This window comes from Dermacentor albipictus, chromosome 8 (genome assembly GCF_038994185.2).
Source record: "Dermacentor albipictus isolate Rhodes 1998 colony chromosome 8, USDA_Dalb.pri_finalv2, whole genome shotgun sequence".
In the NCBI taxonomy this organism is placed as follows: Eukaryota; Metazoa; Arthropoda; class Arachnida; order Ixodida; family Ixodidae; genus Dermacentor; species Dermacentor albipictus.
Window position 1 is genome coordinate 24,564,209 of NC_091828.1, and position 24,183 is coordinate 24,588,391.

The following is a 24,183-nucleotide window of genomic DNA, read 5'->3' on the forward strand; positions in this document are numbered from 1 at the left end:
AATTCAATGCAACTTTATCTTGTTGCGGTATCATCTTGGTTCACCACGAGTAACAGCACACGGAAAAAGTTATCGTGTTTTGACAGTGACCTGCTGCGACTATTAAAAACAAATCTCAAAGGCCATACTTTTACTGCTTAAAACTTCGGAGGCAATATACTTGTATCACCTACAGCAAAAACGTTTTGCAGACAATCCGATCCACAGTGCTTTGCCGTGTCACGTGGCCATTCAAGTTCACACATGTTTAAAGTGCGCCTCGCAACGAAATTGCTTTCGTTTCTGAAGCGGGCCTGTGGGTTGTGAAACCGGCGACCTTACAATGGCTCTTACTGGCTCCAGGGGTCTGCTGTCCAAAATCTGTTTGGTTGAAAGCGCTGTTAGGAGAGCCGCAGCGCCTTGCCTGCCCGCTCTCCAAAGGTATGACGCCGTTTGTCGTGTTTGGCTGATCACACCTTCGCAAGTGATTGATCATTTCAAAGAATCACTTATTCAAACTTGTCGGCGGCTTCACAACGTTTACGAGCGACGGAGCTTTCCACGTAGTGCAATGTGTTCGTAGTGCAAGGTCATTTGACGCGGCTAGCGCGGGATTGAATTATGTCGTTTGGCGCAGCTGTACAAGAGACGAAGGGGACAGACGGATACAAGTTTGCGTCTATGGTTTATTAAGAGAAGTTGCACACTTACATGCAGAAAAGCGCCCAAAACCTATAGTCAAAGTGCACGAGTGTGTTTAAAACTACGCACACAAAAAGTTACTTGAACAACAAAAGAAAACGCAAGGTTCAAATGTAACCCCCCACACGTACCCCAAGGTAGACAGGTACACTAGTATCGGAACACTGATACAGGCATCCAAGCACATATGGAAGTTTCTGGCATGGTCTCTGAACATTTCACTTCAAAAGCATTTAGGTGTCCTTCAGCATAACATTGAAAACGACTGATGCATCCGCTCTGAATCAAGAAGCGACTAGCTCTATCTCTGCTGAAGAATCTTCATTAAGTCTTTAATATACAAGGTGTGTAAATTATCTTTTGCCGTTTCATTGAAATGTAAGCTTCCCTAAGGTGCATTTTTTCTCTGTCAGTCTCAATTGCAGTACGTCACTTGGCCTTTAGGCCATTTTCAGCAAGTATCGCGATGCTAATTCCATGACTTTAAAATCTGGCCTTCAATTCCTCAACTCTTTTCATGGCAGATCATTGTATCTCTCTTGGTGGGCTCATGAGAATGATACATGTGTTCTCTGTGTGTTGCATGAAAGTATATTACAGATGCACAAACTTGCTTTCTTAATATACATTTGATTCGGCTGATCGTTTTCGAGGTGCTCTGACAGTGCCTGTTACATTTTGCCGGTTGAAGCCAAGTGCTCGCAACTCGTTTTGCTAGTTCTTTTAGAACACTAGGAGGAGTTCTCACCTTCTACCTGGGAATGTCACTGAGATGCAACAGGCTCAATCACGTGGCTACACTGATTGTTTTGGTAGCAGCTAGTACATTCGGCTGGGGCAGCCTTTCTGTGGCTGCCATCTCGAGAGGTTCTGCTTCACTGCAAACTGACTTGGAGCGTGGCAGGAACCAGTAGAACACACCATAAGACATTACTGCTGTGTGGAGTCAAAAAGTGTGTTCTGGAGGTATCTGTAAAATTGAGATTTCAGGTTACAGCTGTATTATTGTCACGTCTGCTCTTGCACAGTTTGGTGCTGGGTATCACACTACGATGCATTACTCTGGGCATGCGAGTAGCTAACTTCTCTGGCCTTCCTTGCTTCTCTCACCCTCTGGTTGTTAGTTGAGTTGGCATCAACAGACTTGGTTGCATGCCTGTCATTCGTTTGAGCAGACGTGCGGCTGGAGGGAAAGCGGACCCAAGCGACGCAGAGGAGGACGACAAGCCCTACGTGTACAGCAGAAGCAAGGCGGCCGAGTGGAAAGCTGCACAGACCTTCCGCCCACCGTAAGTTCGGAAAGGCAGCGAGGGCAGGAAGCGATGCGATCTGTTCCTTTTTTTCTTCTTTTTTTTACTTGGCTTGCTGAGGCCTCACTTACATTTACTGTGTCTATGCCTTGCAATGTCAGCTTGCACTCTGAGATTTTGCCCAGCATTTGGTAACCTTGTACTGTTCGCATAAATTGCTAGTTAACTTCTCAGTTAACTTACAAGATAACATTTTTTGTATGTGTGTAAGAATAAGTGTATGAATAATGTTGATTTAATGTCATAAGGTAGAGAAATGATATGCCAGAAAAGGGAGCAGTTAATTTTGCATAGTTTGTTCGAAGGTGGCTAACAGTAATAAATTATATTGCTTGCGGAAAATGCGGTATTTTTAGTATTTTTAAGAACAGTGTTTGAATAAGCATGGATAAATAGGATAAGCATAGTAGACTTGGTAGACGTTACGGCACTACTGTCATTACATTTTTAACTTTTCTTTTGTTTAATAATATTAATTTTAATAAGATTTAATGTTAAATAATGTTAAGTATTCATTAATAACGTTTGTTAATATTTCTTTTGTTAAATGAATGCCTGAATCCTGTGTACCTTGGTCAAAATACTGGAAAGCACCAGAAAGCTTTTCATGAATAATGTACTAATATATTAGCCCTGAGATCTTTGAGTGGTGCCCTCTCATGTGTGATGTCAGCAGGGAGACTCTGTGTGCGTGCTACATAAAGATAACTGGACGCTGTCGGCTGACCTACCCTGCTCAATATTTATAAATGCAAGTCTGCACGTTTGTAGAACAGCATGCATGGAATGTTACAGAACGTTATTCCGAACGGCATCAAGCAGAGTCACCATCGCTACCACACTTAGTGTAGATTGCTCCTGATGTCATTTGCAAGCCGTGACTGTAAACACATGCATGTGCGGTGTTAATTTTTTGTTATTGCTGTTCCATTGTCGTGGCACTCATAATGACTTCTCTGACATTTTTTTCTTCATGAACTGCAACATTTGGCTTTCAGCTACCATATCGGCAGTGCAATACTATGTCTGTGTCCAGCATGCACTGTGTATCTTTGGTTTCCTGCTTCATTGGCTACAGACATTTCAATTATGTTGCTGTCCAGCACGTTAAGCACATCACAAAAGACATTTGATGCCATTTTTAAGAAATGGTCACTGCAGTGCCTAAATACATGCACTGCTCTAGTCGCATTACCAGAAAAATGTGGCATTAAATAAGCAAGTAATGGACCAGCTGTTTTAAATAGTCCGTCACGATGCAAGCTGCACTTGCTAAGAGAAAATGAAAAAGTGGGAAAACAGAAATTCTGTGGCTGACTGTCAGATCACAGGTTGTCCTGACATTGGGTGCGCCATTCACTCTCTACTGAAAGTTGCTATACTTTTTCTAAAAAAAAAGTGATGTGCGACGAACGTATGTTATCAATTCATAAAACTTAGAGGGTTGGCTCCAGAACTAGAAAATTTACCAAACTTGCATCGAACCGCTGTCATCGACCTTTCAATGTGTACTGACTGTCCATCCATAGGTTTGGGGTGGCTATGAAATGCCTGGAGCGTCTGGTAGAAGGGCAGGCAAAATAAATAGGCAAATTTTGACAAAGTTAGGTAGACTTGTGCTGCAGTGCTGACCTTCGCAAGGTAACCAAACTTGATTACTTCCAGCATGTCCTGCATACTAGTCTGATCAGCCTACTGTGGCACTCCTTGCTAAGCTACTGCCATAGGCACCAGGCACATCTCATCGGCGATATTCGTCTAGCGATAACAATTAGTCCTGTTACATAACAAACTCAGGCGACAACCTTTGCTTATAACCATTTTCAGTATATGTTGGTTTGTAAGCACCTCAGAAGTACTTGAATCTATGTGACAAGAAAATTGAGAAGCTTGTGTTAGCTGGTATTTGACCGAATGTAGGTAGCTGGAGTGCTAAACACAGAAGGAAAAAAAGGGAGTGGGAGGGGATGTACAAGGGTGCTATAAAGTGATGACTTGTTTTTGTGCCCATTTTTATATCAATATTTTTATTCTTAAGCTGTTAAAGTGATGTTTTTTTAGTGGTCCCCAGTAGCCTGAAAGTATGCTGAACTGAAATAGTCTCGAGCTAACCTATATAAATAAGATTTTCACATTGGAAAATGCTAAGATTCATTTGCAAGAAAATAGTGTGAAGGATGATTGACGATTGCGAAACAATATGGAGCATGGTGCCAATCAATGTCAGTATGTACTGCATGTCAGGAAAATTATAAATATTTTCTTGTCAGCAAGAGTTCTATATATGCAACACCAAGTCACCAGAATTACGAGTGAAATACAAAATTTGCATTGAACTACAATGCCGCTTAATTGATGCAAATTCTTGCAAATGAGCTTTGTGATCGGGCTTGGTTTCCAAAGCTGCATAGACTCTCATTTACTCGCTTGGCGTGATATCTTATGACTGAGTCATGAGATTGTGTCTAACCTCGCTGGCTATGGTTACACAAAATGAATAAATAACATTCTGGGGTGCTACGGTATGCGCCAGAACCACAGTATGATTATGAGGCTTGCCATAGGGAAACACTTCGTATCAATTTTGATCGCCTGGGGTTCATTCATGCAAACATAAATTACATGAGTGATTTTTTGCATTTGGCACCATTGAAATGCCGCAACCATGGCCAGAACTAAACCAGCAACTTCGAGCTCGGCAGTGCAGTGCTATAGCAAATGGAAGCTAAATTAAATATTTACAACGTTTATTTTCCTTCTAGTGCTGGCATTTATAAAAATAACACTGCAAAAATTAAATACAGCCACTAATTGGAAGGTGCTGTGTTACGCAGGCTCACAGCTGTAAAGTGAGTGAACGGATGAAAATGCAGCTATTCTATATGGAGCTTAGCAAACAAAGGTGAGCCCACCGGCTGATGTCATCGGAGCATTGTTTGCAGAGCCGTCATTGGTGGTGCATAAGGTTTATATAATACTTGTTTCTGCAGACCAGTTTCAGTAACTCCTACAAGTCTAGAATCAGGAAAAACATAGAATTTTTAGGGAATTTCTACTTCAGTTGCTTTGAGCCGTCAATCTTTTATTGTGTCTAAACTGCCAGTGTTGTAGACTGCCAGAGAACTATTGTATAAGCAGTCAGGGAAAACATTAAAACATTCAATGATTTCGAAAAGGCCACCATATTAGACAGTCCTGCAGGAAGTGGATCTGTCCCAGCATCATGATACAGTGGTTAAGGTAACTGCAGCTACCACATGTGAGTGCAGCATTCTTGTTTATTTGTTTATGAGCACTGCAAACATGCATAGCCTTATTGCTGCACAACAAGTCTTTACTGTGCAACATGGTGGCATGACCGTGTCAATGACAACAGGTTTTGACACCAACTATATATCAAATTAAATTGTGTTTCCCACACTGCGCACATAAACGTAGCCCCTTTACATAACAGAAGTGTTTCCATAACCTCGAAAGTATGTGCCAGTGTACCTTTAACATCTCCCTTTAAATGTAGCAACAGTCACCATAATTTGATGCTGAGCAGGACAGTCTCTCCATTTCAAGGCTTTTGCGAAGGAGCTCCTCAGATAGATTCCCTTTAACTAAGGGTTGGTACACATTCAAAGATTTCAAATACGAATTGAATATTGTGCACTAACTGCAATCGACTTCCTTGAATTCTAGCCTGATGGGACTGACAAAATTGATGATCCAATTCAAAAATGCCAAAACACACCACTGATTCATTTTGCAGTATTTGTCCAATTCTAACACATCCCCGAATCAAACATGTGCCCACTTTCTGTATGTACAAGGTAGAAAACTAACGTAGAATTTACATTAAAGCTCCTAAAGAAGGTGTACATCGAACGTGCACCCAAATTTTTAGCAAGAAAAATGGGCAAGGGTCTACTACTAGTTGCATGATGGTGGCCTATTTTGCTCTTGTGCAACTAATGTTAGACCAGTCAGCTTTGGCGCATGGTTTTTAAAATGAGTTTCTCCCCAATACACTTGTGTTATGCTGTAAAGCATACAAATTTCGAGCAGCCGATTTTGGTTTTGTATCCAATTGCACCACGCAGGCAATTTTCGGCCCATTTCTCGAGAGAAAAAAAAAAGTAGGCATGTTAAAATTGGATGAATACTGTACTCAGTCATCGTGAGCTACGGTTATTGCTTGCACAGTCAACAGCAAATTCTTAAGTCTGTAGTGGTAGACGACTCAATCCTTCAGCACCTGCAATGCCTGGCCTAAAACAAAGGGCATATAGCAATACCCAGAAAGGAGTAGAAACCACTGCAGCACTCCTGGTGAGCAACATTCAGGATTGCATGCATTTGCTTCCAAAAAGCCCAGCAATGGCTTGTGGTCTGTGACAGCTTCAAAGTACCGACCCCAAAAATATTGTCTCAGGTACTAGGCCTAGGTCCTCCTGGTCCAATTGACTACAATTCCTTTCAGCAGCAACCACAGAGTAAGATAGAAAGGAGTGCTGGCTCCGCCTGTTTGGCTGACTCTGCCGTCTGCGAATGCCTGCGCCGCTCCACACCGCATTCACCGGACGGCGCTACGCGTGAGGAAAAATGGGGAGTTGGGCAAAGGGAAGTGCTCCACCCAACCAGAGGAGTGGACGGGTGGCCAGGCTCAGCTCTGGTGCACCGTACGCCTGTCACTCTGCTATTGCTATAGCAATGGCACATGGTCATGTTTGGCCTCATCTGCTTGCACATATGATTTGTTGTCCGCTTGGCGGATGCCCTAACACCTGTAGTGTGAATACTAGCCCGTGCTTCTTGCGATTTGCAGGGAGATGTTGGTGAACTAAACAAGTCTTCATTTCACTTAGATTCATTAATTAAACCTTATTGGCCCAATGTAGGGCATTTAATAAGTGGGTTATGTGGATTTTTACAACAAACAGGAGCAAGACGCACAGAAAGTAAAGTGTAATCACGAAAATTAGCAGAGAGCACAAACTATGAATGAAAACTACTACAACATAATGAACTAAGAAAACTGTCTTGAGATGTGTCAGAACACGGGGAAAACAAGGTTTTAATGTCAAAGGTGCCTCTTATTACTCTTTATACTTGAGTGTTATTTAATTACATAGATGTTTTGCTTGCTTCTGGTGCAGCAGCTGCAAATCAGATGGCGCCGCGAAGAGAGACTTCTCCCGTCCCTTGCCGTACCCTGATTTATGGCCATGCAGGAAACACTTCATTGTTTGCTGTTCTCCTATACTAACTCTTCAAACATGAGTATAATACATCTAGTTTCGTTGGGCATAATTAAAAATTCTGCGGACAAAAAAAAAATCCCTGAACACGAAAAGTAAGTAGCACGTAACTTTCACAGCTTCGAGAAGAGCTACACTCTGAAGCAGATTTTTTAATATTGTTACGTCTGGACACCACCAAGGGTGTTAATTTAACGTTTTCCACACCACTGCACCTCCTAACCAGACGTCAGCGCAGCGTGGACAACGACTAGAAGCGCTCACTCCACCATTACCTCGAAACCGCAGAAAAGAATAAACAGGCGGGAACAACGACAACGAATGGATAGGCGCAGTTATTTAGACAAGTCAAATCAACACCCATCTCTTGGCACTTATCCAGCTGTCAAGACAGCATGTAAACCGGCTGTGGCAGGGTTCCGTGAAAGGCTCTTAGCCTGCCCTTCACCTCACAAACTGAACGAAGAATGCGGTGGGCGACGATGAATTAACCAGGTGTCACCGGATGATTTTTTTCCACAAATCCCAAACCAGTTTCTGCGAGGCACAGTTACTGTGGGTAATGGATAGCATGGGCATAGTATCGCAACGGAGTCGATGATGGTGGTTTGCTGCTGGAGAGTCTTCAGATTCCCTAGCCGACTCGCCTAGGGAAAACGCCGGGATTAAAAGCAGAGACTTTTCGACAGTGAGTACAGAGAGTGCTGATGTGAACTGAGACATTTAACTTGCTCCTGCATGGAGTGGGCTTCTACACTGGAGCTGTGTAACTAAGCTAATAAACCCTTTTTTCTTTATTTTCTGCAACCTTACATACTAGTAGTTGATGGGTTTGATGGATTCCATGCCCTGAACACCCACAGAATGTGGGCCTTGCACCATGACAATGTGAAAGCCGAGTACTTCTGTAGGCCCTTTTCGTACAGCATAATTTTTCATCAGCCTTATCTCAAGACCTGCACAAATTCTTTGCTTACGCATAGAAAAAGCAATGATATGTGCTTTATTTGCACTTTTTTCTTCCTGCATATATATATTTTTGTGTTTGATTGCTTCTGAATCAAGATAGCCTTACGCCAGAGTTTGCAACAGATCTCGTGGTCTACCCACGCTGCTGCTACTGCCACCGCCGCCGGTCTTTTCCACTCTAGCCTACACGTATATGGGAGCAAGCTGTTCAACGATTCGCACGCACCTCAGCAAAGGGTGCTACGTGGGGGAAGTGTAATTGGCTGGGCACCAAAGGGGAGGAGAAAGCATATGCAAAGCTGACAAAAGGGGATGGAGGGAGAGAACAAAGGAATGTACGTGTGGGATCTGTGTTTCACAATGTGTCTGGAGCGAATGCTTTGTGCAGTGGCAAAGTCGGCGCTCTTGTCTATTTTAATCCGTAGCAGCAACTAAACTTCGCGATGCGAAGGCAATAGGACTTTCTTATCCTGTGGGTACCCGCTGTCCCACGAGTGGGCCAAGACCATGTGGCGATGCTTCACAAATCAGGGTCGATGGCATTGCTGGATCAGTAATGTGCTAAGTCTGTGTCAGAAGCTAGCAGCTCTTTGCTTCTTTTAAATGCCAGCTCTGCAGGTGCCTTGCACCAGAAGGACCTGGCTGCCAGGAGCCTGTTTAAGTGATGTAGAGCTGTAGAAAGGTTAGGCGTAAACCTTCTGTAGTGTTTCACCAAACCTAGATAACTGTAGCTCCTTTACATTCCTGGGAGCTGGGGCTGGTAGTCTGTCCTCTGTCTTAATGTGTTTAAACGAAAACCGACTGCATGATATGATGTGGCCCAGGTAATGCATTTCTAGAACCAAAGACATGCATTTAGCTTAAGTTGAAGCCCTGGATCTTCTAGCAGTTTCCGTAATTCCGCACAAATTTGCCTAATTATCAACATCCTCTACACCAGTTATGAAAATGTCAGTGCAGAAGGTTTTTGATCTTCCTCTGAAATATTGCTGGTGCTAATGAAACCCTGGAAAGTAGTCTTTTAAATTGGTACAAGCCCATGGTGTTCATTTTGACATACTTGAGAGAGGCAGGGTGCAGTTTTACTTGCTGGTATGCATGTAGTAGGTCAACCTTTGGGAATTTGACACCTTTCTTTGGTTTAGTAAATAGTTGTATATGCTGGGAGTCGGGTATGCTTTTAGAACCATGATTGGATTTGTGACTGTTTTAAAATCGCCACAGTCTGATATGACCATACTGTTCAATGCAAGGACTCTAGGTCTGGCCCATTCTGACGACTTGTTGGATGATTCCTTTTGCATTCCATTGTCTGTAGTTCTTTGAATACTTTATCCCACGGTGTGAATGGGACCATTCGGGGCTTCAGGAACCTCGGCTTTGCATTTTGCTGAACAGTAATTGGGGCTTCGATGCCACACAAGGTACCTATGCCAGTGAAAACGTTTTGAAATTGGCTTTCCGCATCTTCTACTGATGCTACGGTGTTGACATCCTCTGGCTTGCCCCAACCCAACCCAACTGAAACTCTCGCATCCAGCTTTGACCAGAAAGTATGGGGCATGGTCCCTTGAGAATAAATATCAGCAAAATGCTCTATTGATCTCCCAACCTCACAGTTGCCGCACACTTTCCGACAACACGCTTTTGAAGCAAACAAAAAAAAACTGTAGCTGTACTTTGAAAGCTGCAGTGGTGTGGTAGGAAATAGTCCATTAAATGTTTCTCCACTAATCATTGAGAGACTGGCTTCTGTGTCCAACTTCATTTCTACCACGACACCATTTACGACAATTTCAGTGCACGTCCACTCTGCCCCCACCTCTCGAAGCAGCCGTAGGTTATATGCCTCTTTTTTTTCTGCCACTTGTCCTTCCTGTCTTTCAAGCTTGTCTACATGGTGCACTTGCCGAGCCCCACGCTGATGCGCTCTTTTTTTCCTGTACGTTGCTTGCTTTGCAGACTCTGGCCAAGTGTCCCCTCGTCTTCATTTGTAGCACATACTGCTGCTGAATATGTGTCGGTAGACTGGATGATTATTCCCATGATAGAAACAGCTATTGTACTGTCTGGACATCACAACATTTGCAGTGACCAGTAATGGTCCAACTGTGCCATTTGCGCCAATTTCCTACGTTTGGACTTTCCTGCTCCTGGTAACGCCCACTCAAGTTCCATTTGCCAACTGTGAAAAAGTCTGGTATTTTCCTGTTTACACGGCAATGCAATGTTCTCAGTAGGGTTATGCAACTCCAGTCAACGACCGATTTTCCGAACGCCTGATTTTTGGGACATGCACGATTATTCAGGCGCCTTCGCAGTGCCGCCACGGTATCCCATAGAAGCAATGTATAAGAACATCTGAAATTTCGGCCGCATGAACCCCTTTGTCGTCCGAGTTTCGGAACTTTTTTTTTTCCAAACTGCAGGTCTGAAATAGCATTGATCAAAGTCACCACCGCCGCCATATTTATTATTTCGCCGCCTCGAACGGGCGCTCTCGCACTCAGATCCGGTGGCAGCCGTAGGCACCAGCGTGGCAATGATATAGGCCTAGCTACTTCGACGTTTGCTACCAAGCTTCTTGCGGTTCGGTACCGTGTTCTTTATTAAAACAATTGATGTTAGTAATGGAGCTGTTCTCCTCGTTTATAGGAGGTCGCTTGTTTGCTTTAAAAACAAATAATATTGCCTACATTGAGCGGTTTTTCTTATCTAAGAGGCTGGCAAGAGGCAAGAAGAATGCTCAAGTGGAGAGGGTGTCGATGGGGCCGAGCAATCGCACTGGAAATACACAATCGGATGAAGAGGGAGATGCTGGCATGTGCGTTTGGTCCGCTTTGCCTTACATAGGTAAGGGTGGCTGGTCGAAAATCGCGGCTGCATGCAACTAAAGGTTAAGAATGCCGCTAAAACAGATCCTCAGCAAAGCAGAATTGGCAGAGCGAGGTCATAAATGTGTTGAAAGTGCTCAATAACGCTATATGGCCGCTCAAGAAGCTTTGTTATACGCAAATAAACCTATGCTCTCCGGCAGGTACGAGTAGCCAGTTCCTGAGGGATCGACGGCAGCCATCTTCTATTCCTTTCGAAATGGGGCAGTCTCCAGCTGTTCAGAAAAGAAAATGCAGTTTTATTTGGCATATTAATGCATCTTTAACACATATGCGTCACTTTGACTCAGTTTTTGCGGTTTTTTGACCTCGCGTGATAGTCTGGTAAAGTGGGTGCAGCCTGAAACCTTTAGACCAATAGCAGAGAGTTAATGGCCAAAAGTTGTCAAATCAATAATAAATATTTTTTCTTTTGTTCAGTCATGTCATGCATAAGTGTGTACACGTCATGTCAGATTGGGAGCTATTGCGGTTTTAGTGAGGTCGCATGACAACACAGACCAAGGGGGTGTGGTCCAAAAAAGCTTTTGATCAATCGCAGAGGGCTGATTGCAGAATTGGAATAGAACAGTTTGGTATAGCTTTACGTTGTAGGGCCCCAGTTCAGACATTTGATCCATTACAGCACTAAATTTGAGATGCCGCTGTGGTAGAATTTGTCCAGCATAATGTGGGGGAACCGCCGTCGGACTGCTTTCTTGACTTCATCGTTGCACATGAATGGCTGTCCTGCCAGGAACTTCTTCGACAGAGTGAAAACGTGGAAATCACTAGGGGCGAGGTGCACTGTATGGTGGGTGGTCCAGACTTTCCCAGTGTAATGACTGGAGCTTGTCAGCGGCTCTGACTGGCACATGTGGTCTCACATTGTCGTGGGTGATAAAAGCCTGTTATCCACATCGAGCATCCCTCGGTGTTTTCGCCTGATGGCAATGAGCAGGCGTGACAGTGTGGAACAATAACTGTCGGAATTGAGGGTTGCAGTTAGTGGCATGAAATCCAGCAGGAGCGGTCCTCAGTGATCCCAGAAGACTGTGAACATTACTTTCCCGACAGATGGCACTGAACAGAATTTTTTTGTCAAAGGCGGACTCGCATGTTTCCACACCATGCTCTTCATACCTTGCTGGTGAAGCAGCGCACTGACACGGACACAGTGAAGACAAACAGGTAAAGACGACACTCGCTGCACTAAAATAGTTGCGAGTGCAGCAAGTGTCGTCTTTTCCTATTTGACTTCACTGTGTCCGTGTCAGTGCGCTGCTTCACCAGCAAGGTATGATGATCACTCACCAACTAGCCCAACTTTCCACTTTACTGAACCATGCTCTGCTGTTTTGGTTCCAGTGTGAAATGCAGTATCCACTTCTCATTGCCACTAACAATGTGGTCCGGGAAACCTTCACCCTCCTCAGCATACCGTCGGAGCTGATTCAGTGAAGCAATCATTCGCGTGCCTTTTGTCATGTCGTCCAACCGCTTAAGCACCCACCGACATGAAACTTTTGGGTACCCTATACGAAATGCCAAGCTCCCGGGAAATGTCCTTGTGGTGTGCATGCCAATGAGCTTTCACCATCGCATGCACTCCGGAAATGTCACTCAGCTACGAACGCGGCCTCCCCGAACGCTCATTGTCATGCTAGTCTTCATGACCTTTTGCGAACTCACAGCACCATCACCTCACATTTCTCAAAGCGAGACACTTTTCTCCATACGTGAGGTGCATTTCCCTGTGGATTTAGATGGGTGTTCGAAACTTGCTCCACAGAAAATGAATCACATTTCGTTGCTCGTACGCCATGAACATGTGAAGCGCAACTGCCATATTCAACGGCTGACAGCTTCGCCATGCTACGGAGCTACCAGCTGATAACGCCAGGCTGTTCCAAGAAAAGTTCACTGCCGGGAATGGATATGCAGATCTGCGTAGGCGAGTACGGCTGCTGCAGTGGCACATTTGCTAAATCTCTTTTACAGAACGGAGTTATTCGCTACAGACATAGCATGTAGTATTGCCGATAGCACAGAGAGAAGCGAACATATTTTGGTTTGGTGAAGGAAAGAAGTTGCTTGCGAGCGGCGTGAACTGATTTACAAAAACAGGTCTACCAACCGGGAAAACCTGGAAAACCGAGAATTCTCAGGGATTTTGAGTTGTCTGAAAATCAGGGAGAACTCGGGAAATTCATGCTTCTATCAGGAACAATTAGCTGTAATTTTTTAGCTTCTTGTTACGCAGCTTGAAGCAAGAGCTTTTCGCTTGATACGCAACCCGCCGAAAACTTTGCCTTAATTTATTTCCGAGGCCACAACTATTGAGAAGGCACTCGATATGCGGACAAGGCAGTATAACCGCCGACCGCAGACCACAAACTACACTGACGGGAGACTTTCAGAGCGGTTGTTCGCGAGGAACTGCAGAAGCAATTTCCAAGGTCGCAGCCTCAGTCGTCGACATCGTCAAAGATGAGGTTCAGCGATCGCATGGGGTTCCCGAGGTGCAACCTCAATTACTGCAGCCCCAGCCAGGAGCGATGACCTACGCCGCCGTCGCACGCCGTCAAGGCCCCCCTCCACGACCGCGCCAGGGTCCTGTAACGCCGCAATTCCGTCGTCCACCACCACCAGCGCGCCCACCCGTCGCCCAGCGCAGCTACTCGAGGAAGACGGACATTTGGGGAGCTCCTGACCACCGCCCGCTCTGCTATCATTGCGGAGAAGCCGGTCATGCGTACCGCCGATGCCCATAGCGCGACTTGGGACTGAGAGGGTTCGCCGTCAATGCGCCGCGTGCACAGCTTGGGGAGCGCCCACGTGACATCGCCGACTACCTAGCCGTCACTTAGTGAAGTTCTCGACGACCTCACCAGGCCGCTACTTGTTGCTGCAATGCCGACCATACACTGGCCCAGCCCGTGGCCGGTCTGCGAGCCCACATTCGGAAAACCAAAAGCAGCAACCGATGGAGCTGCGGTTGCTGTTCGTCGAACTGACGGAGAACCTCAGCCGCCGATGAAGACGCCGAAAATCCTGTCTCAACGACATATCAACGAGACGCCGCCGTCCCGACGAAGTCTGGAAGCAAAGAATACGCCGACGAAATGCGACTTGACGACGCCACGTACCAGCCACAGGTCAACGCGACGCAGCCGTGATCCGACGCCCAGGCCTAACTGCAACACAGGACAAAGAACCGCGGACCTTGACGTGCTTCTCGACGGCCACGCAGTCACCGCCTTAGCGGACACAGGAGCCGATTACTCCTTCATGAGTGGACCCGTCGTCGCTTAATGAATGCATGGGAAGGTCCTCAAATTCGGACCGCTGGAGGACGCCTCATACCGCCGATTAGAATATGCACGGCAAGAATTGCCGTTCGTGACCGGACATAGCCTACCACATTCGTTATCCTCCAGCAGTGTTCACGAGACCTCATTCTTGGCGTGGACTTCCTGAACCAACACGGCGCAATCATCGACTGAAGTTGAAGTCGATAACGCTGTCTGAAGATCAAGCGATACCGCCGGAGAGCTCTCGTAGTCACCACGCCTTGAGTGTGCTCGAAGATCAAGCATCGTTATTTTCGTCGGCACCGAAACACTCGCAGACGTAGAAGGTGTCATTGAGGGTGACCAACGTCTACTATTCGACCGTGAAATTTACGTCTCAAGAGGGATCGCTCGACTGCACGGAGGGAAAGCGGAAGTGATGCTAACCAACTTCAGCCAGGAGTTCAAGCACATCACAAGGGCACAACAATTGCGTACATCGAAGAAATTGTGGAAACAAACAATGCGATGTCGTCTCGGATTCTGCCGCATGTACCCTTACGGCCATAGTTGAGAACCAGACTTCGGCATAAATCCACGTATACGTCTCCCCATGAGCAAGTACCAACAGCTCAGAAGTCTTCTCCGACGATACAGACTGCTTTTTGACGTCATCCAGAATTCGACAAACACCAGTCGCAAAGCATCGCATAATAACCGAAGAGTGCGCGCTACCACTCCGCCAGAGCCCTTACCGAGTTTGGACGCGAGAACGTGAAGCTATTAGATAACAAGTCGATGAAATGCTGCGCGACGACATCATCCAGCCGTCGAAAAGCCCGTGGGTATCTCCTACTGTCTTGGTGAAGAAAAAGGACGGAATCACGTTTCTGCGTCAATTATCGTCGACTGAACAAGATCACTAAGAAGGACGTGCACTCCCTCCCACGGATAGGCGACGCATTGGATCAGCTCTGCAATGCTAAATACTTCTAGTCGATGCATCTCAAGTCTGGCTACTAGCAAATAGTAGTCGACGAGAGAGATCGCGAAACGACTGCCTTCATTACGCCGGACGGCCTCTACGAGTTCAAGGTCATGCCATTCGGACTGCGCTCGGCGCCTGCAACGTTCCAGCACGTCATGGACACATTGTTAGCAGGATTGAAAAGGCAGACCAGTCTTGTTTACTTGGATGACGTCGTCGTCTTTGCCGGAAATTTTGACGACCACCTTAGGCGGCTGCGACAGTACTAGAGGCCATCAAATCATCAGGGCTCACTCTGAAGCCAGAAAAGTGCCGCTTCGCGTACAATGAGCTTCTGTTCCTAGGCCACGTCATCAGCAAATCCAGAGTACGCCCCGACCCGCAGAGAACAGCTGCCATCGCAAGGTTCCCGCAGCCCATCGACAAGAAGGCAGTGCGTAGATTCCTTGGCATGTGTGCCTACTACAGGCGCTTTGTCAAGGACTTTTCACGCATCGCTGAGCCGCTAACGCATCTAACCAAACCTGATGTCGAGTTCAAGTGGCAAACGCCGCAGGCCGAGGCATTTCAAGAACTAAAACGACGCATGCAGTCGCCGCCGGTACTTGCACACTTCGACGAGTACGCCGATACCGAAATCCACACTGACGCCAGTAGCCTAGGCCTCGGTGCCGTCCTAGTCCAGAACAAAGACGGACTTGAACGGGTGATATGCTAGCCGGTCGCTGTCAAAAGCGGAAGGCAATTATTCTACGACTGAAAGAGAATGCCTCGCCATCATTTGGGCTACAGCGAAATTCCGCCCTTGCATATATGGCAAGCCGTTCAAAGTCGTCAGCAACCATCACGCATTGTGTTGGCTAGCGAATTTAAAAGATCCTTCAGGACGGCCGGCGCGGTGGAGCCGCAGACTGCACGAATGTGATATCACTGTAACCTACAACTCTTGACGAACGCACACTGATGCCGACTGCATACCACGCGCGCCCATTCACCCGCCGCCGCATAATGACGAGGATGACGACGCCTTCCTTGGAATAATAATAATAATAATAATAATAATAATAATAATAATAATAATCTTTATTACATCCAGTCATGTCAAGGTTACAGATCCAGCCCGCATAAGCAACATTGCTTGTGTGCGAGGCTGGGCAGTCAGGTGGTAGTACTGATATGTGTACAAATAAGTTAATACAAAGAATATAGGAAAAAATGATATTGCAAAAGTGAACAAAAGATATTATTTGAACAAAACGTAACATTGCATCAACAGGGTAAAAAAAAAATACACATTGACATTCGACATGAGTTCGCAATCAGGTTCGCATGCTTCAAATCCCGATGAAAACTTCAAAGAACGTGGGCATTACTTATCACCCATGACCTTAAATGTGATTTTATTTGTTTAAATGTTCCCGCGATATTCTCATTCAATTTATTGAAATTAGCGGGCACGTAGAAAGCACGAGTTCTCTTGCCGTAGTTTGTGTACACACGAGGTACCACATATAAGCGCGGAACGCTTGGCTGAACAGCGACGAGCAGACCCTGAGCTAAAAAGCCTTATCGAGTATTTGGAAGGCAACACCGACATTGACCCCAGGGCACTTAAGCGCGGATTGTCTTCTTTCACAGTACAAAACAACCTGCTCGTGAAGAAGGACTTCTCACCAGTTCGCGCCAACTACCTTCTTATTGTTCCGTCAGCGCTGCGTCCAGAAGTACTACATTCTCTACATGACGATCCGACCGCTGGGCACCTCGGACTCTCTCGGACGCTGTCGGGGACACAAAATATATTACTGGCCGCACCTGACCGCCGACGTCGCCCGTTGCGTCAAGACATGCAGAGACTGTCAACGACGCAAGACACCACCGGCAAGTCCAGCAGGATTACTGCAGCCGGTCGAGCCTCCTTACCGACCATTTCATCAGATAGGGATGTATTTGTTGGGACCCTTTCCGACGTCAACATGTACAAATAAGTGGATCTCCGTGGCGACGGACTACCTCACCCGCTTCACTGAAACTAAAGCGCTGCCGAAAGGTAGCGCAGCCGAAGTGGCAAAATTCTTCGTCGGAAACATCCTGCAGCGACATGGTGCCCCAGAAGTCCTTATCACCGACAGAGGAACGGCCTTTACAGCGGAGCTTACCCAAGCCATCCTGTAGTACAGTCAGACAAGGCGCACGAGGACAACTGCCTACCACCCACAGAGGAATGGTTTTACGGAGCGCCTGAATAAGACCCTCGCGGACATGATGCTAGCAATGTCCGTCGACGTGGAACACAAGACCTGGGATGCCGTCCTGCCGTACGTAAGCTTCGCTTACAACACGGCGGTGCAAGAAACAACACGGATCACGCCGTTCAAGCCACTTTAGGGCAGGAACCCGACAACTACTCTCGACGCCATGCTGCCGCACGTCTGCGACGAAGAGAATCTTGACGTCACCACCTATCTCCAGCGCGCCGAAGAAGCCCGACAGCTCGCCCGCCTGCGGATCAAGAACCAGCAGAGGACCGACAGCCGACACTACAACCTTCGACGGCGCTACGTCGAGTAGCAGCCCGGCGACCGTGTTTTGTTTCGGACCCAAATACGCCGACGAGGTCTTAGCGAGAAGCTTTTACGTCGGTATTTCGGACCCCGCAAGATAATCCGGCGCATTGGTGCACTCGACTTACTACTCGTCGTACTAGGCGGCATTTCGCTCTCACAACGGCGCCGCTCACGACCTGAAAGTCTACGTTGGGCGACTTAAGAGCAAGCTTTAGCTCGGGTGCTTCTATCTAAATACATGTAAAAGGAGAATTCGTTTTTCTCGGCAACCACTCCACCAAACTTGACGAGGTGTGTTGTACTTAAAAGAGAAATTTAAAATATTGTGACTGTTCGTTTCTAATTTTTTATTGAAGTCGTCCATTATTTATTAAAGGTTGGCAGAAATCGCAAATTTTTAGAAAACGAAACTATAACGTTTACAACTCTGTAACTCAGCAATGAAAACTGATGTCACAGTTCTGTCAATTGCATCTAATAGTGCATCTAAAGGGGACAAAATTGATGTTGTACACATGAATCTAAAGAAATTTACTAACATGGAAACACAGCTTTTGCAGAACTCCTGTACACATCGTAGAAAATTCAGGTACGATATAAATTTACACACTGTATTTGTCCGCTTTGAAGGATATAATGAACGCCATTACAGAATCGCGGTAGCTATTCTTGATTGAGAGCTATTAAACTGTAAGCTTCTTGCTTCTATTTCTTTCGAACTTCCGAACTTTTGAAAATTCTGTGAACAAAATGCAGGCCCTAAATAAAAATATCCGCTTCAACAGTCACTAGAATTTAACTTTGCTTCTCAAATGCAACAAATTTCATTAAAATCAGTCCACCGGTTATCTCAGAAGGGCACTTGTGCATTTTATATGTATTTGAACAGGCCGCGTCGGAGTTGGAGCTATAGCGTCCTCCTAAACCGTCCTACCAGCGCTAATGAACTTTGGGGCTTTGCGTAGCTGACCTTTGAACTTTATTTTTTGGAGTTCGTTACTTTGGGCTTTGTTTCTTTTATAAGTGTCCTTTTGGGTTTCGCCCTCCTGTTATGTTGAAAGCATCAGGACGATTCTTTTTGAGAGGGAGCCATTGACACGTGGACTTGTTTATCTTTTTCTGATGAGCGCTTTTCGCCGTTTGACAAATGTCGCTCAGAGCGGGAAGCGCATGTATGTATCCGAAGTTTCTGGAATGTTATCGATGGTTCTATCCGCTGTCTGTTGTCACCGAACCTTGTGTTATATGATTGCATGTATGTGCAACGCGAATGGTGTAGAACTTCCTGGAAGACATGCGGGCACGAGCGATTACTCCGGAACGTACCATGGGTGGTGTATAAAAGCCGACGCGCTTGACCGGCAGATCAGATTTCGACGATCGCCGACTGTGTTCGCCGCTGTCGTTGTGCTTTTAAGTGTAGCGTGTTTTTGTTGGCACAGGTTCATCCAATAAAAGTTAGTTTCGTCATTTACAGTTTTGCTACTTTGTACTTTACCGTCGCTACTACGTGACAATGGAGAGTTTTAGCCCAGCGGGTTTACGGCCAGCGGAGCGGAGCGGTCTCCACCGTTGCGCCAGCGGAGCGGCTCGCGAAAAAAGAATTTTAGCTCAGCGGATCACCCGCTCGAGCGGGGTAAAGAGCGGGGCGCTCTGCTGCCCCACCTAGTGGTTCGAATAGGAGTTACTGAGAAATGAAATTGAACTACGCTTGCTTTTATTTTGCAAGAAATGTTGAATAAAGATATATTACATGTTCTCGGTGCATTATTTGTTAATAATGTACTGAGTACTAATGTACGGGTCAGCGCGGCAGTCGCCGTCTTCGATGCAGAACTGCCGGCGTTCATGTTCGCGGCTGCCGTCTTGCATATCCCATACACGCCCGCGCGCCCTTACGCACGCTCGCGCGCTGCGTATTGGCCTCGAGCTCCACCACTGGAAAAGCCGGCGCCACCGTCGGCGTGACGTGCTAGGAGGGATCACGTGGACATAGCGGCCGCGTCGGCTGCTGCGGGCGCGCCGAAGCGAGCTGAAAACGAGTTTAAATTCCCTCGTACGCTGCGGTTTGCATTTAGTGGCGAAATTTACCCGCTTCGAGTGTCTCCTTTACAACGCTTGAAAGCACTACAATAGGTAGTGGCTGCTTTTGAAGGCGCGCGACATGGTAGGCTACTGCTCGGTGCCGCAGGGCCGGACGCACGTAACGGAGGCCGGTGTCAGCCTTATTCACACGTACCCGCAGGACAAGAAGCTGCGTGAAGCTTGGCTCGAGAAACATAAAACCGGCAAACAGTCATCGGCTACAACTCGGGTATGCAGCAAGCACAGACACGAGGAAGATTTCTGCTACGGCGCCCGGTCTGCGATGTTCTGAAAACACGCACTGAGACGCACGCCCGAGTCCACTGCCCGACTAATGTCATGACGGTTTGGTCTATGAACTTGTCGATACTATAGATACTGGCAAGTTCAGTGGAGTGGAAAGGCAGCGGTAAGAAGCACATTTAAAGAAAGCATGGCATATGGTCATGTTTATGTTATGAATTAATGCACTGGATTACAAAAAAGGAGCAGCGGGAAATTGCACGCTGAGAACGCCGATAAACATACAGTGCGCCGCAACTCGAGAAATAGTATCAAAGGGTCAAAGAATTTAGAAGAAAAAAAAAGATTGAATCGTCGCGACGGCACAGGCGTCGAAGTCTCTACAATGAAATTATTTTTGGACAGCTTTGATAGCACCCACGGAACAATGGTTGCTTGTATACTGTCAAATGCTCATATTCTGCGGCCTAAAGCTCATGGCACGGTGCGAAAACGCGCACGCGGAGAAAGCGAGACAGTGCGCGGACAAGCATGCAGACGCGCAGTCGGTCGCTGCGAATCTGCGCGATCGCTGCATTGAGGCTTCGTTCTGCTACGCTCCATTTAGTTATACAAACACTATAAGAACATATTTCCCATGGTTTGCTCTCAACGTTTATCTACCTTTCATGCAAGAAGCAGGTTCGGGAGACTCCATCGTGGCGACCGAGCGCAGTGGCGTTCACTGTACGTATTCGGTAAAGAGATAGCGGCTGTAAACGATTGTGTGCTTTCAGTTTGCCCAAGATTATTATTTAGACAGTAATTAGAAACTTCTCTTGTTTCGAAAGTACTTACAGAAATGTCCGGGAGAGCTCGCGCGTGGTGTTTTCAGTGAGCGCTGACAGCAAAACCTATGAGGAGCGCGCCACGTGATCCCTCATACTACGCCAGCGAGGCGCTTCCGATAGAGGGCGACTCCGTAACTCCTCGCCGCCAATACCCTCCGCTGGGGAGTGCTTTCCAGCGGGCGTAAACGCTGCTCCGTAAAACCGCTGGGCCGCCTCAGCGTGGTGCGCATGCGCAGTCGCGTCTCCGCTCGCCCGCTCCGCTCCGCTGGCCGTAAAGCCGCTGGGCTAAAACTCTCTAATATAAACACCGTGTCCCGCATGTCTTACCGAGGGTACCGGGGGGAAACAACTAAAGCATGAAAAGTGGCAGTAACTTTAGCACACGCCAAAGAGGGTGAAAGCCTGCGCGCTCAGGAGGCGTCCATTAAATTACTTGATGTTCTCATTGATGCGTTGTTACTTGTTATTGGTACTTGTTTTCTCCCACCAAAGGCCGTGGGTCCGAGTGCCTTAATTGACGACACATCAATTAAACATGCACTAAGTGCGTCCTAATTAACACCAAGGGTCGTGTGTTCGAGCTATTTAATTAACTGACTTATATGGATTAACTGCGTCTTAATTAACTTAGACTTAACACCAAAGGTCGTGGGTTCGACTTCCACCGAAGGTCGTGGGTTCGAGTGCCTGAATTAACTCTACCCTAATTAACTTTGCCTTTTTTTGGCATGGTGAGCGGCATCGGAGCCATCTGTGGAAGAGGACGACGATGAACGCGCGAGCATGGCACAAGCGCGTGTCTGCGCGAGGCGAGCTCACATGACCTTCCGTACCGCACGCCGAGTTCTTCAAACCATAGGGGGTACGAACCACTGAATGCTTTCACCTTGAAATCGGGAGAAACGGACTCTTCAGTAACTTTTCAAAGCACTCAAGCAACCTACACAGCCCAAATTTTCGGTACACGTCACCAAAAAGTGGCCCTCAGTTTTTCGAAATACGAAATATCTGCTGTTTTTCTGCTGCTGGGAAACAAGTAGCAGGTTTGGTATTGTTTCTAAACCGCCTGAAAATGACATCGTCAAAGTTGGAGGTAACACATGCCTTCAAAATAAATTCAAGTCAGTGTTCTATTAGTATTGAAAAGGCTCTGCACGTTCGACCAAGGTCATTTTAACGAGCACATCTGCGATAAGTTGTGATTACCCAATAAAATTCGACACTTATAGCTATAAGACGTTTGATTAGATTTTTGACGGTGATAAGCAACGCTATGTATGCTGTTTCTGGACAAACATTAAATAGTTCCAGCATTTGGTGATCCAACGATTTCGTGCTGTAGAGCGCACCATTCGTTGGACGCAGCTAATTATAATACTTTATCCGGACCTCTCCCTCCCTCGCAGGTTAAAGGTAGCAAGCCGATTGTGATTTCGAATAGGATATAGTGGTCGCTAAAAAAAAATCTGGGCATGGTGCAAGTTGCGCAGGCTGACATTTGCTAGGGCGGGAACTACCGAGCGCCAGGCATACTCCGTAACACGAGCGTGTATGGCAAATCCCGCGCGTCATCCGTCATAGGGAGTCCCGAGAAGGCACATCAAACTATCCTCGCTGCCCAAGCAGAGGTTGCGCAGCAAAAAAGCATTACTTATGTGGCTACTCTAATAATAAAATTTAGTTTCAGCTTCCGTTTTGTTGGACTTCGCAGGGTGCAGGCGAAAGTGCCTGCTTTCGAAAAGGGGGAGGGGGGCAAATGACATTTCCCCCCCACTTTTCTGACAGGGAGGGGGCAAGTGCCCCCTTGTCCCCGGGTAGATACACCTATGGGTACAGAGTATGTGATACTGAGTCTGTGCTCGTCTTCAATCAACCTCATTGATCCGACTTGGATCGCTGGATACGTGCTAGTAGGTGTCTGCCGCTCTACTGTGACAAAGAAAATTAAAAATTTTCCGATGCCGGGCGGAATCGTACCCACGTCATACAGGTTCCTCAAGGACAGCAACTGAATGCAACACAATCGCACTGAGCATGTGCCGTTTTTCAGTGAACGTCTCTCAGCGTTTGCAGGCACCGCCGCGTCACGCTTCTCATCTCGGAGGCCATCCGCAGACATCTCAGCAGCGCCATAAGGTGCTGCATTGTCCAGAAAGGAGCATGGGGGAGGAGCCCAGTTGCCGTCTTACGCGTTTGTCACTGTTGACTCGCGCCGATGTGCCATGTTTCTCGGAGGCCACGCAAAGGCTTCGCAGTGGTGGCCCTAGGTGGCGCCGAGTGTTCTTAGGGATGCATGAGAGAGCAGTCCCGCTGCAGTACACGCCTCATACATAACTCGTTTGGATGGTGAGAATACGTTGTGCTACTGTACCAAACGCCTTACCATCGACAGTCATTGTGAAATGGGTTCTGCCAAATGTTTCCATATGTTCTTGGATATCAACCCTCCTCTGACAATAAAACTAGTTTTGTTTTGGTATTCTACAATGGTCATTTGCTCATACAGCTCAGCTTATTTTGCTCCCTAGAGCTCTTTTAAAGCAAGCATCTCTCTCTCTCTCTCTCTCTCACTCTGTGCAGAGAACGTGATATGCCTGCAGCGCAGCGCTGGTCCGTCTTACTGAGCATTTCGACGTTCCTGATTTACTTCTGCGTGCTGCGTGAGGAGAACGACTTAGACGAACAGTTGGCGCGGCCCATCACGGAAACTGTGCCGGAACTGGGGAAGTATGTCGAGACGCCGCCCCCGCTGCCTTCCAAGTGGGTCCCGCCAGCCTGGCGCGACTGATTCTGTATTTGAGAAGAATTGCACCCACGTGGAAGTCACGTCGTATCATTGTTTAAATTTTTTGGGCTGCGAACTAGCGTTGCACCTCACGGTACTGCCACGAGCGTGGCCGTGAGAAGCCACAGTGACAGTCTAGTCAGTTGTAGCATCAGCCAGAGCAGCTTTCTTGCATTCAGATCATGGTGCAGGGAAGTACTTGTGAAAGCTTATCAGCAAGCTACTTGATTGTATCTGTACCAGTTCTGCTTACACAAGGCGTTATTCTGATTTGATGGTTGAAGACAATACGGTAGAATTAGCTGTTCCAAAG

At 46.8% G+C, this 24,183-nt stretch overlaps 1 protein-coding gene across 1 annotated transcript; it reads left to right on the forward strand.

The window, feature by feature from the left end:
- The first annotated feature begins 215 nt into the window (after positions 1 to 215).
- On the forward strand, positions 216 to 23,911 carry LOC135907755 (uncharacterized). The gene is made up of 3 exons (XM_065439484.2): positions 216 to 420; positions 1,857 to 1,970; positions 23,666 to 23,911. Exons 1-3 carry the CDS (start codon positions 323 to 325, stop codon positions 23,871 to 23,873), a joined length of 420 nt encoding a protein of 139 aa, XP_065295556.2. The 5' UTR covers positions 216 to 322; the 3' UTR covers positions 23,874 to 23,911.
- Positions 23,912 to 24,183: the final 272 nt, after the last annotated feature.